Raw genomic sequence first — 14,810 nt, 5'->3', positions numbered from 1 at the left:
TCGCACTGGCCTATGTATGAATTGAAATGAAATACGTATGAAGGAATGAAGCAGACTCTATGTTTGCTAAAGAAGGCTCCCTAGTTGAGGTCCCATATGTTGAGTCTCATTTTGGAAAGTCTTAAGGTTAAGTCTATGATAATAAGGTCTCATGGTATATGAATAAATAATATGAAAGAAACTATGTGTTATATGTTATGTGCTATATGAAGATGTTATGTGCTGTGTGCCATACGATGATTGTAATGATGCATGTCATGCTCATGGCATAACTTTCTCAATCTCAATTTAGCAAGTCCACTAACTTAACTTCCAAACATCATGTTGTTAGGAAAGAGCTCTTTTTACTCATGCATGTCCCTGGTGTGTGCTTGCATATACCCATACATAGTACAAGTGTGTACTAATTCCATACAAACGTCTACTTTTAGGTGCAGACACAGGTGGACGGTAGAGCTACAGGTTCATTGTTGCAGCTATCCGGACGTCAGCATTCATCCGAAGTTTAGTAGGTCCTCATGCTTTCGAGGATGCTACTGTTTTACATTCTAGCGTAGTTTTAGAGTTTGAGCTAGTGGAGCATGTTCCACTAGTGTTTCATTCCTATTTTGGTTCAAACTTTGTATTTATGTTATTTTGACCGATATACAATTAATACTTAATGAATTATTTCTTTTAGTTGCTTATCTCTTAATTTTTAGATGGTTGATGATGAACGATTACGAAAATATACAGAATGTTTAACAAGTATGATTAAAGAATAGAAAATTTCAAATTTTCTGCTAAAAATTAACCTATGTAAAGTAAGAATGACGTAAGTAGGCTTGTTTGCGACCTTTGAGAGGTCAACGACGCCAGTCTCATCTGGGGTCTAGATTCCAGTCGTGACAAAGTTGGTATCAGAGCGCTAGGTTAAATTCCTAAAATAATGAGTTTACATCAACCACATTGAGTAGTTTCTAAGTCATGGTAGTGAAGTGCATTACTATCCTGGATTAGAGACTGCATGATGCGTATGAAAAATTTTCGTTCTTCTGATCTTATCGTGCTTTTCCTAGTGTTTGAATTCTTGGTGTTATGAACGTGTCTAACATCAATACTTGTTGTTTTCATAGAATGAACACTTGGAGAACTAAGGGTCTGAGGACAGGAGCAGCAACAGCTAGGTGTAATAAAAATCCACCCCAGGCTCCAGCTGAAGGAGTGGCCATGCCAGTTAACCCATCTAGGTTGACTGATGCTGAAGTGAGGGCATCTCTAGCCTTGATGGCACAGGCCATCATGATGTAGGCTCAGGCTATGACTGCCCAAGTCAACCGGCAGAATGTTCAGAGGGAAAACCCACCGGTTCGCAGCATGGCTGATAGACTGTGAGATTTCACGAGGATGAATCCTCCTATATTTATAGGGGCTTAGACTTCAGAGGATCCTCATGAATTTATAGACGAGTTGCATAAGATCTTGGTGGCCATGGGGACCACAGATATTGAGAAGGCTGAGCTGGCTTCCTACCAACTCAAGGATGTTGCACAGACTTGGTGAAAAATGTGGCAAGATAGTCGTGTCCTAGGCGGAGTGCCAGTCACATGGGAGCTGTTCAAAACAACATTTTTGGAAAGGTTCTTCCCTAGAGAGATGAAGGAGGCCAAGGTTGAGGAGTTCATCAACCTTAAACAAGGATCTATGACGGTCAGGGAGTATTCTCTGAAGTTTGTGAAACTATCAAGGTATGCCAATTCTCTTGTGTCTAATAGCAGAGACGAGATGAGTAGATTCTTGGCAGGAATTACTGAGGATCTCGAAGAGGAGTGGAGGGCAGCTATGCTGCATGTGAACCTCTCCATACTTATGGTCCATGTCCAGCATGTGGAGGAAAGCAGAAAGAGGAGACACACTAGAGTAGGGAACAAGTCAAGGCAAGATGAAGAGAATTTTTCAAGGAAGAGTAGTATTGAGATCAGGGATAAGCCTAGGTTTAAGAAGGGACTCTGCCACCAAGGGGAGTCAAGTTCATCTAAGGGTCGCCATGATAGGAATTCTGAGTCCAGATTTAAGAGAAACAATGAAGTAGATACACCTCAAAAGAGACCACCTTGTAGGAAGTGTGACAAACTACATGGAGGAGAGTGTATGATGGGCACTAACGCTTGTTACAGTTGTGGCAAACCAGGTCACATGGTGAAGGACTGTCCGATTAGGAGAAGTAAAAAACAAGGGAAGGAGAGAGTTCAGTCTAATGGTCCAAGTGAAGAGGCTCCAAGGAGGCAACAATTCTTCGCACTCCAGTCTAGGGGGGCAAATGAAGACACTTCTGGTGAAGTCACAGGTGAGTAGCTTTAATTAGTCCTTCATGTATTTGACTGTGTGTGGTGTGTATGCACTAGTATGAGATTAGATTTCCTACTCGTAAGTCTATAAATCCTTATCTCTTCGTATTTGTTGCTATTGGTTAATTGTGCATAATGATTGAGTTATGATCGGATTGGCAATAAGATGTGTAATGGTAGTGTCATTCGGGGACGAATGTTCCCAAAGAGGGGGGATAATGTAACGATCCAAAAAAAAAATATAAATTTAATAATAGGTACTTAAGGTGAGTTAGTTATTAATTAAAAATCTGGAATTTTAAGGGCATAATGATCCTTTCGCATATAAAGTAAAATAAACCAGATTTTGTATTAATTTAATGTAAATTTTATTTGACTAAGTCTTGAATTAGTCTTCTAATCCTAGTAGTTCTCTCTCTCTCATGCTTCTTAACTCTCTCTCTCTCTCATGCTTCTTAACTCTCTCTCTCTCTCACGTTCTCCATCTTTCTCACGTTATTTTGCCAAATATCAACAGTTCTTCACGCTTGAAGAACTCACCTGAAATTTTAAGAAGAAAAAAAACAAAGCAACCAAATATATTAAGGCGAAGAGAAGTTGTTCGTTGAGTGGTGTGGATGTTGAGGTAACTTGGACTAATTTTTGGCGAGAGTTTTGGGCAGCAAATTTTTTGTTTGAACATCAATAAAGATATGGGTTGCCTCTCTTAGCTCCTTTCCCAAAAGGCCCCTTACGATTCAAACTATTCATCGAGATAGTAAGGTTGTTCCCCGTTCATGCCCCTTTCATTAGCTCCCTATGATCTTAGGTTGGGTATTCTTGTTGGTAGAATTTAGGGATACTTGTTTGTGGTGATGATCTCGTTTCGACTATGTGTTTATATTTTGTGCCTGTTGGGAATATGTATGTAAATACGTATGTATTTGTGCAAGATTGTGATCATGATTTTGAATTTTTCTTTAGCATGTTAATAGCATAGAGGTTATTCGTGTTTTGTGTTCAATTAGAGGCTCTTAAAATCGTAACATTCACATGGTTGAAAGGCTATAAATTCTAGTTAAAACAAATAATCAAATCATCCCTCTAAACTTGTCTTAAGAACTTTAACGAATGTATAAGAAACAAATGCTAAATTAACCCATAAAAATGATGTACAAAATTATGGAGTAATGTCCCAGACTCTGGAAATAAGTTGTAGATGCATTCTGGAAACTTTGAACAAAAAAAAACAATAAAAAAATAGGTGAGGTCTGCAGGGATAGAACCCAAGACCTCACCAAAACATGACTTAATAAAATAAATAAAGAGGAGTGTTGAAGGCGGGGCTCGAACCGAGGACAGGGGGCTGGTGAAATTCGCAAAGGAAAAAAATGGGGCAGGGGGGAGTCGAACTCGCAACCAAGGGGGAGGAGGAGGAGAAAAATCAAGTAAATAAATAAATGGGAGGCGTGGGGTTAGAACCCACGACCTCCCAGAACGCGCGAGGAAGGAAAAAAAATTAAATTTTGCGAGGCGTGGGGATCGAACCCACGACCTCAGCGCTGAAGGGGGGGGGGTCCGAAATATTAAGGAAATAAAGTGAGACTGTGGGGATTCGATCACACAACGTCAATGCCACTCACCCTTATTATATAAAAATAAAGATGGAGGGGCTGTGGGGGTTCGAACCCACAACCTGCCCATTGTAGTGAATTTAATTAAATTAAAAAGTTAAGAGGTTGTGAGGGGCTCGAACCCCCAACCCTTTGGTTAATTAATAGTAAAATTAAAATAGAAAATTGATTCTTATATGTAAATATTGAGATCTAATTTAGAATTCTAATTAAAATAGAAAATTTATTTCTTTCATGTAAATGTTGAGATTTAATTTAGAATTCTAATTAAAATAGAAAATTTATCCCTTCATGTAAATATTGAGATTTAATTTAGAATCCCAATTAAAATAGAAAATTAATTATTTTATGAAAATGTCAATATTTAATTTAAAGTTCTAACGTTATGAATATTAGAAATAAAATCAACGAAAAATACAAATGATATCCAAGTGATTCAAAATTTGGGTTCCCGTGCCCAAACCTCCGTATTGATACATAATTCATACGTGAGTAAAATATTCAAAAATAATGCCATCTACTTAGATCAACAATCAAGATCTTGGCATATATGCAAGATACATAAGTCTTGCAATACATAATCTTATGAAAGTAAGAATCACTTAGCGAACTATGAATGAAGCCCCATGACTTGTATGTATAGACAGTAAGTCTAACAAACGTTAAAAAATTAAGTGAACCTAAGATGTACGTAATGAAATGATGAATCTTAGGATGGTTAAGTATGAATGTAAGATACGCTAAATAGCCAAGTGCATTGGCATGTGATGAGATAAACTATGAAATGAAGAAACGAACATTCACGTAATAAGAGGTTAGTGAATATGAAAAACAAAGGTGCTAATAATGAAGAATGTGGTGACAATCATAATGTGAGGCTATTGTATATGATGAGAGCAATCTCAAATGAGCCTAAGTAAATGTTACAAATACGTACTCACCAACGAGAGTGTAAAATAATGAAGAGATCAATCTCTATGAACACACTAATAATATTGAGTTTAAAACACTTAATACTAATGATGAGATGAGAAATCATCTATTGAACTATGATGTCCTCATACTAGAAGCCAACTTCCATAATGTATGAGTTGAATGTAATGGAACTTTATACCGAGAACCGATTGGCTAGCTATAAGCGGTGATGCCTTCTTTCGGGAAGGGCGGAGGTTCACGTAACTCTCATGAGATGAGACTATCCGGCTTGCCGCGTATGGGTCTCCATACATCTCCTAGTCTTTGAACCTATATTGCCACTATAGGGATCTGGCGGGGTTAAATTCCCATATATGCTAGCATGTTATTGAATCGCTTTGGCCGGTGATTCCACCTCTTTTCGGTGTGGGGGAGGCAGTGGATTTCATGATGCTCACATGATCTATATCGGTTAAAGTTAGAGTTCCCAATGAATGAATAAGGCCATCCTCAAATGAATCATATAATAAAATGAACGATACCGAAGGTGTTAGGATAGGATAATCAAGAGGTGAGCTAGATTCAGGTAATGACATTAAGTTATTCCTGATCATTGCACAGCAAACCTGATGAAAGTCTTAAACTACATCCTAGGTATAGATGGTGTTCGCACTGGCCTATGAATGAATTGAAATGAAATACGTATGAAGGAATGAAGCAGACTCTATGTTTGCTAAAGAAGGCTCCCTAGTTGAGGTCCCATATGTTGAGCCTCATTTTGGAAAGTCTTAAGGTTAAGTCGATGATAATAAGGTCTCATGGTATATGAATGAATAATATGAAAGAAACTATGTGTTATATGTTATGTGCTATATGAAGATGTTATGTGTTGTGTGCCATACAATGATTATAATGATGCATGTCACGCTCATGGCATAACTTTCCCAATCTCAATTTAGCAAGTCCACTGACTTGACTTCCAAACATCATGTTGTTGGGAAAGAGCTCTTCTTCCTCATGCATGTCCCTGGTGTGTGCTTGCATATATCCATACTTAGTACAAGTGTGTACTAATTCCATATAAACATCTACATTTAGGTGCAGGCACAGGTGGACGGTAGAGCTACATGTTCGTTGTTGCAGCTATCCAGACGTCAGCATTCATACGGAGTTTGGTAGGTCCTCATGCTTTCGAGGATGCTACTGTTTTACATTCTAGCGTAGTTTTAGAGTTGAGCTAGTGGAGCATGTTCCACTGGCATTTCTTTCCTATTTTGATTTAGACTTTGTATTGGTGTTATTTTGACCGATATACAATTAATACTTAATGAATTATTTCTTTCAGTTGCTTATCTCTTAATTGTTAGATTGTTGATGATAAACGATTACGAAATATAAAGAATGTTTAACAAGTATGATTAAAGAATCAAAAATTTCAAATTTTCTGCTAAAAATTAACCTATGTAAAGTAAGAATGACGTAAGTACTCTTGTTTGCGACCTCTGAGAGGTCAATGACGCCGGTCTCGTCTGGGGACTAGACTTCAGTCGTGACAGAATCTAGATTAGGTCCCAATTTTAAGTATATTTTTTTTTAAAAAATAGTCTTTTTGAAGCTTTTATGATTTAAATAATTTTTAATTTCTTTCCTTTTTTTGGCAAATAAGATTGTAAAAGTATATATTTGGATCCTTTTCACAAAAATTGAAGATTGTTTATTATTATAAGTCGAATGATTGTGATGAAAATAAATGTAAAGTATATAGTATTACATGAGTTATGTTCCCGCACAAATGTTTACAATTAGACTCTTTAAAGCTTTTAAGATTTAAATAATTTCTAATTTCTTGTTCTTTTTGGTAAATAATATTGTAAATGTATATATTTGGATCCTTTTCACAAAAATTGAAGATTTTTCATTATTATAAGTCGAATAACTATGATGAAAATAAATGTAAATAATATAGTATTATATGGTTATGTTCCCTCACAAATTTTTAAAATTTGACTCTTTGATACTTTTAAGATTTAACTAATTTTTAGTTTCTTGTGTTTTTTGGTAAATAAGACGGTAAAAATATATAGTTGGGTCATTTTCACAAAAATTGAAGATTTTTCATTATTATAAGGCGAATCATTATGATGAAAATAAATGTAAAAGATATTATATTCTATGAGTTATATGTATGATCAAGTTATAATTGTGTAATATAATTAGTTATGTTACATGTCAACCTTTGATCAATTCATGTTCACATTTTAGGGGTTATTAGACTATATTTATTGATAATATCTCATTTTAAATTCTCTAGTGATATTCAGTAAACAACTGATATAAATAAATTAAATAAATATTCTTTCATATTTATGATCAAATGCTATGAGCCAATGGTTAAAGATTAAATGAATAGTTTATAGGTTACAAGTTCGAACCTAGGTTAGGTCCCAATTTTAGGTATTTTTGTATAAAAAATAGACTCTTTGAAGCTTTTAGGATTCAAATGATTTTTAATCTAGGATGAACATCAAAAATCCTTTTCAAACGGCCAAGAGCATCCGTGGGAAGGTCACTTTCACTAAAGTAGGTTTTGTAACTCTGAAGAGTGCGTGCATGCTTGGCTAGCACACCTTGCTCTTCAATGTCTGCTAGTCATGACATGCTAACTATTTACAGATACTCTTTCAAATATTTTTTGTGTTTCATTTTTATAGTTATCCAGAAAGGATTTGGAGTTGTAGTTTTATTAATAATGCCTTTGTCTAGATAAGGGCTTTAGTCAGCCTAATAAAATAAGTACCCACTATGTATGCTTCTAGATTTTCCTAGACAAACATCGGTGGAAATTCCAAGCTGCAAAATAGTTGGCTTGCGCCAGATTAGTTCCATCCTTTTCTAAATCATATGTCACTTTGTTTGCTTCACGATACCTATGTTGAATTTGGTTCCCCCCCTCCCCCCCCCCCCCCCCACATATTAGCACCCTCCAGCCAGACAATATATTAGAGAAAGTTTGATGTGTTCATTCTCGAGGAGGGAAAATATATCCTTACAGTTGATGTTGCTTTCTAGTAAGTTGTTGTTCAATGCCAACTCAATTCCTTGTAGTAGTACTGTCAATTTTGCTTTTAAGGAATTTGTAGCATAAAGGTTGCTTATATAGCCTAATAACCCTTCTCCCTCTATATTACTAATTACTCCCCCTATTCCTCCTCTCCCAGGGTTACCCATTGACGAACGGTCTGTGTTTAGTATGAATCATTTTGTTCCCATTTTATGTATGTGGTTTCTGGGGTAATGCTTCTTTTCGAGGGACCAGTTAGTGAAAGATATTCTCTGGATGGAATTATGGTCTTTGTAATGCTTGTTTTTGTACTTATATTATTATGGTGGTTCTCATATCTTTCCCTCCAAATGTTACATTTGAAGAAAGGGTACGGTTCCTACCAATTTAATTATGTTTTTCTGTGGGGAAAACTTAGGTCTTTGAGTCTAAGTAGCCAATCGCCCCTACCATTATTTATAATATGATTTATTGCATATATAACTCCCAAATCTAGCCATATTTTTCTAATTGTCTCACATTCTAGGAATATGTGAGTGATCATTTCGAGAGTGTTGCATATATGACATAGCTTACTAATTTCTATACCAAAGTCTCTTACATAGTCCGGTTTGGGGATTCTATTTGTTGTCACCGCCAGATGAAGTATTTTATTTTATTTGGGCATTTTGGTGAGGAAATCCATGTAAATTCATTATTGGTGAGGGGTTTCAACATTGTTTTTAATTTGAAAATGATATACGATTCTTGTTTTTAGGACTCCCTTATGGCTAGGCCTCCATGTGGATTTTGTCCTTTAGTGCTCTGTTTGTATAAGTACATTGTAGGAGGTTTAACATTTTAATTAACTCAAATGATATAGGTCCTCTTTCGTCCTAGACTAGTTTTGAGGTCTTTCCCGTTTATGTTGAGTGGGACATGTAGTAGCTCTCTTATTGTTATATTGTTAGGTAGTACTCGTTCATGCGAGATATTCACTCCTACAACGAGGTTTTTCAACTGTCTACTTCTATTAACCTTTTCTACAAACATTCCATACTACCAAAAGGTTTTTCCTACTATCAACCTTTTATATTTACAAACCGTTATGAAATATATCTTTATTTTTACTAATTATTTTGGTATTACTTGCATCAAATTTTTTTTATAAGGTTATTACATTATAAATTTTGTTCAAGCTAAAACTTTTTTAGAAAAGTTGTTCATTTGTAAAATTATAGGAGAACATTAACTTATTTACTCACTCAATTTATTCATTTTTCTATTTTAGATGAAATTTATGTTTTTTTTTATGGAAGTTAAATAAAAAAATACTATGATTTTTAAAGAAGCATAACAAGAGAAGATAAAAATTGATAATTCAATGATAACACTCAGTTTATCCTCAAGAAAAGTAAGAGAATCAACGGTTGTTAGCAATAAAAATCAAACTAAGATTCGATGAAGAATCTCACAGGGACAGGTATAGTGCAAATAATTCAATTTTAAAATTAGTAAACTAACCTATAGCCCATACATACATGTTTGTACCTAAATTTCAATATTTTTATATGGTTATATTCTTAATCCCTCCGAATAGGGAAGATACATGTCTTTAAGATTGTATTGCTTAATTACACACTTCATTCAGGATGACAAAATTTATTATGATAAGTTATACCTTCAATTTTTCAGTTCCACAAGTATATGATAATTTCAAATAAACATTTAATATTTCAGTCTTAGATATCAATTATTGAGCTATCCAGTATTATCTGTAACATCTCGTAACTTGAAATAACTAAGAATAACTAAAAAATCAAGACTACTCATTTGTGAAAATAAATAGGGAAATCTAAAAAATTTTCAGATTTTAAAAGTGAGTTTTGGTCATTTTCAAACGGCCATAACTTCCAGCTCAAAGAGAGTTGGGGGCAATTCTTTATATGTATGGAAATACCCTTGGAATATCTTTCTAACATCATCGAGTTTATGAAATTTCGAGATCGTATAAGGGAGATATGACTTTCAGAAGTTGGGATGTTAGAATGAGGAAAGTCCAATTCGGATTTTTAAAGGGTGTTTTGGTCTTTTCCTTACCCAATTATTTAATTTTGTTTTTGGGCAATAAGTTGGGGTCTAGGCTGAACCTATTAAGTTCACACTTTAGAAAAGAAGATAGGGTTTTGAGAGAAGAGAAAAGAAGAGGAGAAAAGAGGAGAAAGGAGAAGAAAAAGCAAGAACGCCAAGAATCGTTGCATGGATTTCACCGGGGGTGATCCCTTTAAGGTATGTGAGATCATTCTGTATTGGGTCCTTCCACCCACACCCCAATTTGATTCAATTCATCAAGTTAGAGTTTATTGAATGATAAACGTGGAAGTTCTTGACGAAAAGTTGTGAAAATTCTTGTTAGTTGAATTTTAGTTTCTCTCTAGTAGACTTGATTTGTGTTTCTGGACTTTTTTGGGTCTAATCTATTGGGTGACGAGGTATTTATTTATACTAAGTGTTTAGGATAGGATCCATGGAAGTTTATGAGGATTGGAGATGAAAAATGGAGAAGAAAAGTCGGAGGTCCCATCTTACAACCCTTGGGGCATCGCACCTACAAGGCATGCTCTGTCTGACAGGCCCTGGCGTGCCACGTCAGTCAGAGCATCTCAGACTAGAGTCTGTCCAACAGGCTCTAGCGCCCTTGCCTTTCAGACCGCTAAGGTCACCTCGAAACTCCGTTCTTTCCCTATTTTTTCGCACTAAATCCTAAGTGATGTACCTATCATTGCTAGTTGATTCCAACACTCTAAAGTACATCTAAAACTCATGAAATCATCCATAAACATTAGATCATGATCCTTAAATCCATAATCCAAATTCAAGGGAAGCTAAGATCAAGGTCAAAGAAGTTATGAGTCAAGTTTAAAAGTTAAGAAGTAAGTTCTTAAAGTTTTCAAAGAGTCTTAAACAATCATTTTAACTTTGTTTTAAGGCTCAAGGGACAAGTTGAGCAAAGAGTAATGAGTTTAGTTAAATACTCAAAAGCTATGAGGGAACTAAGTATTGCCTAAGAGTTAAGTTCAAATGAAGTAAAGACTAAGAGTTGAGTTCATCTCTCAAAAGCTATAACGGAACTAAGTATTACTTAAAGGTGTATTAGTGTTTTCACATTTAAGTAAGAGGAAACTAAGAGTTCCAAAAGAGTTTTGAGTAAGAAAAGGGGGAACATTGATTCCAAGAGGGCTTGTTAAAGCTAAAATGGGTCAAGCAAATTATCTCAACCCAAAGGAAGGAAGTTAAATTAGAAGCATGAACTAAAGTATATTTTGGGAGTAGTATTGAGCACCGATGTGGGGAGGAGAGTTCATAGTAACTCAAGTCTCCATGTAAACCATGTATACATTATGGGTATTAATAGGTGATACTTTTTAGATGATCACGTAAGTTAAGCTAGTGGATCCACTAAATTAAGTAAGATCATATACCGATGGCAAGGTATAGGATGGTCCTTGGAAGCGTGAGGTAAAACGCTGTTATCACTTAGACTCAAGTGATGGTTGTCGGCTAGAGAATCTCCCATAGAAATTATATTACTTTCATATATAAGTAAAATTGAGTTTATTATTATTTTATCTTTAATGAACTATGTTTTTACACTATTTTATCAGTTTCATAGATAATGCACATGTATTTATTGCTTTATATTGAGTTGTTATCTGATGAGTCAAGTAGAGTCAAGGTATGTTTATCCTTAATCCATTTCAATATTCATAGATTTTTTAGCACTCCAAATTGCATACTCATACATTCAATGTACTGACACCAGTTGACCTGCATTGTCTTATGATGCAGACGCCAGTAGCCAGGATCAACACGCAAGTCTTCATTGATCCAATTCGACCTCCAGTGTAAGTGGTGATCCTCATTTTATTCCGGGGATCATCCATTTTATTTCTTTTCTAGTTTAGTTCATAGGATGTTGTGGGTCTATCTGAAAATCCATCTCAGTCACCTTAGAGGCTTCATAGACATTTGATAGTTCAGTTTTGAAGTCTCTTTTACCTTATAGTTTCATATGTTCAAGTGTTAGAGACTTAAGTGCCATTTTGGCTAGACTATCATATTAAGTAATTTTTTTAATCATGATCTATTTCTTAATTGAGTTGAGTTGAGTATTCCGCTGAGTTAAGTAAGCCAGACCAAGGGTTCGCTCAAGGCTAGAAATGGTTGTTGGGTGCCGGCCATGTCCAAGGTGTAGGCTCCGGCCATGACATTATCAGTATTACGTGGTTTACCCGTATAATTAAATTCGGTGTATTACTTAACACAAAACAGGCATATGGATGAAATCTCGCTCATCAATTAAGAGTACAACCTTTACTAGAAATCCTTAAGTCTTAGTACAACCTGACAATGTAGGTTTTAAGGTTGCCAGTAAGACCAGGACTCACGTCTTAATCCTTTTTTTATATTAGCTTGGTAGATGCACATTAGATAATGTTTGTACACTAGCAAAGTGCAAAGAACCCTTTCAACTGGTATACAGGTTGGATTTCATTTAGCTGAGATGGAGTATGTCGATAATAATATCTCCACAGTTTAGTTTCATATATTTTATGACCTTATATTTCTGCTTACTCAGCACAATGTTGATTGGTTACATACTCATAATAATTACTTGGTCATTGCATTAACTAGTTTATTTCAGCTTTTATATTCAGTTAGGCATCTTAGTTTTATCATGTTTAACTTGTTAGATTAATGTTTCCATCTCACATATTAAGTATATCCAAAGTACTTTACACATACTCGTTTTTGCTATATCTTTTTATAATTTAGATTCATACTCTCAGTATCCAACTCGCAAATAGTACGATTGTTGTATCATCTCAACAACTGAGCTTGGTGAGTCCTCACCTTTCAAGGACAAGAGCTATTATTTTTTCATTATGTTAATCTTTCAATTTTAGATAGTTAGAATTAGTTGTAGGGTTATACCAGTAACTCATCTTAGTAGAGGTGTTCAGACAGTCACACGGTAGTTTTAACTTTATGATTTTAATTAAATGAATTCTATTTTGAATACTAAGTTGTTTTGGATTTATCTCAGTTTAGCTCATGCATTAGTTATCTTCAGTTATTATTTATATGAATCATAATGTTATGAAAGACCATGCGTTAGTTTGGGCCCCTTGTGGTTCTAAACACCATTTTACCACTACGGGATAGTCTTGAGTCGTGACAAACTGAGAGTGTGTTTGAGAAAATGCTTTTTTTTAAAAAAATCAGTTAATTCATATTATCATTTTAGAATAATAAACTTCATCAAAATGAGAAAAATAACTTATCAAATGATAATTGGAAAAAAAGGAAACAAAAGGAAAAAAAGAATTTCAAGATTTATGTCCAAATGAAATCACTTAGCGCTCAAACACGACGAATGCGGCAAACAAGATACCCAGTTTGCTAGAAATGAAAACCTATGGTGGCAAAAACCTATATAATCAGAGACGAGACTATGAAAGTTTCCAGATCTAGTATATAGAAATGGCTTTCTACCTTCCATGGAGAATTTTGAGCTATTTTTACCTATTTAGCTCATATACATTTTGTATGGACTGATCCGATTAGACCAACCTCTTAGTTTTTTTGTTTTTGTGACTGTATTGTTGTCCTTGTGGCTACTAATTAAACAAAAAGCAAGGCTCATATGAAAGATAATATGAAAAAATTATTTTCATGTTAAACTATTTTATTTGAAATTATATACAATTTAAACTCTACATCACGTCAATAATTTTTATATATATTTATCCTTTTATCTTGTATTTCTTGGAGAAATGTTAAATATTCTTTTATTAGGGATGAAATTCTGCACACAGTTTTGATTTTTCCTTTTATAATTAAGGTTGGTGAAAAGATTATGCAAATTATGTTATAAAAATATTCATGTCGATTTCTCCTAATGGAGTTAATTCGGTAAAAATCTTTGATTGTATTTAATTAATTCCTAATCTATATATTTATCTTTTCTTTCAGCGAAAGAAACAAAAATTCCACAATATCAACATTAGCCTATATATTAACCCAAGTTATAATAAATTAAAGGAGATGTAAAAGATCTTTAAATCATATAATCGTCAACACCAAGTCATTAATATATAAAGAGAAAGCCGAGGAAAAGTGAATGAAAAATCTATTTTCAAAACCCTAATTAATGAAACTCAATGGAAGTCATGTTAATAAAAAATTTGTTTTATCAAGATTAGTATGGGCTTTAGTCAACCTAACAAAATAAGTACCCGCTTTATATGCCTCTAGATTTTCCTAGACAAACGTAGGTGGAACTTCCAAGCAACAAAAATAGTTGGCTTGCTCCATATTAGTGTTTTTCACTTTGTGTTATCAACATCAGAAATTACTGATTGTAATAAATTATTCAGAAACACGAAGTAACTGAAATTTATCGAATCAGTAAGCAAGATGAACAAAAATTTTATTTCTGAAAATACATAAAACAAACGTACCAGAAACTGAAACGATGTTTTAGTTTGGAAGAAGATCAAGTCCTCTGAACTCACAGTGTCCCCTTAAGGAAATTATTCCCCTCTAGTATCCGAGGTTTGATTTGGAATATAACCTCACAGGGTAAGATGATGTTAATCAGTAGAGTGTAGATATCAAAAACTCTAATGTCAGCGAATCAATCCACAACAGGAAAGTACACGGAAAAAATGTGTTTTGAAGAAGAAGGAAATCAGAAATTTCGTTGGAAAATATACTGAAGACTGACGGGTATTTATAGGAAAGAAGAATATATTCTGAAAGATTGCAACCCTTTTAGAATTGACACGACCATTAATGAAAGGTTGCAAACTTTCAAATGGTATTGAATGTTATTGAAAGTTGCAACCTTTC

The 14,810-nt window shown here is 34.5% G+C and overlaps 1 protein-coding gene across 1 annotated transcript; it reads left to right on the top strand.

Annotated features, from left to right (window-relative positions):
- Positions 1 to 1,545: 1,545 nt before the first annotated feature.
- On the top strand, positions 1,546 to 2,334 carry LOC104647787 (uncharacterized). The gene has a single exon (XM_010323563.2). The coding sequence runs from the start codon at positions 1,546 to 1,548 to the stop codon at positions 2,332 to 2,334; it is 789 nt and encodes a 262-aa protein (XP_010321865.2).
- Positions 2,335 to 14,810: the final 12,476 nt, after the last annotated feature.

This window comes from Solanum lycopersicum, chromosome 1 (assembly GCF_036512215.1).
Source record: "Solanum lycopersicum chromosome 1, SLM_r2.1".
Taxonomy (NCBI): Eukaryota; Viridiplantae; Streptophyta; class Magnoliopsida; order Solanales; family Solanaceae; genus Solanum; species Solanum lycopersicum.
Note: the sequence above shows the minus strand (reverse complement) of the source record. Positions and strands in the feature narration are given on the sequence as shown.

Excerpts from the sequence above, each read along its gene's own strand:
- LOC104647787 (XM_010323563.2), top strand. The coding sequence starts at position 1,546 with ATGTGGCAAGATAGTCGTGTCCTAGGCGGAGTGCCAGTCACATGGGAG.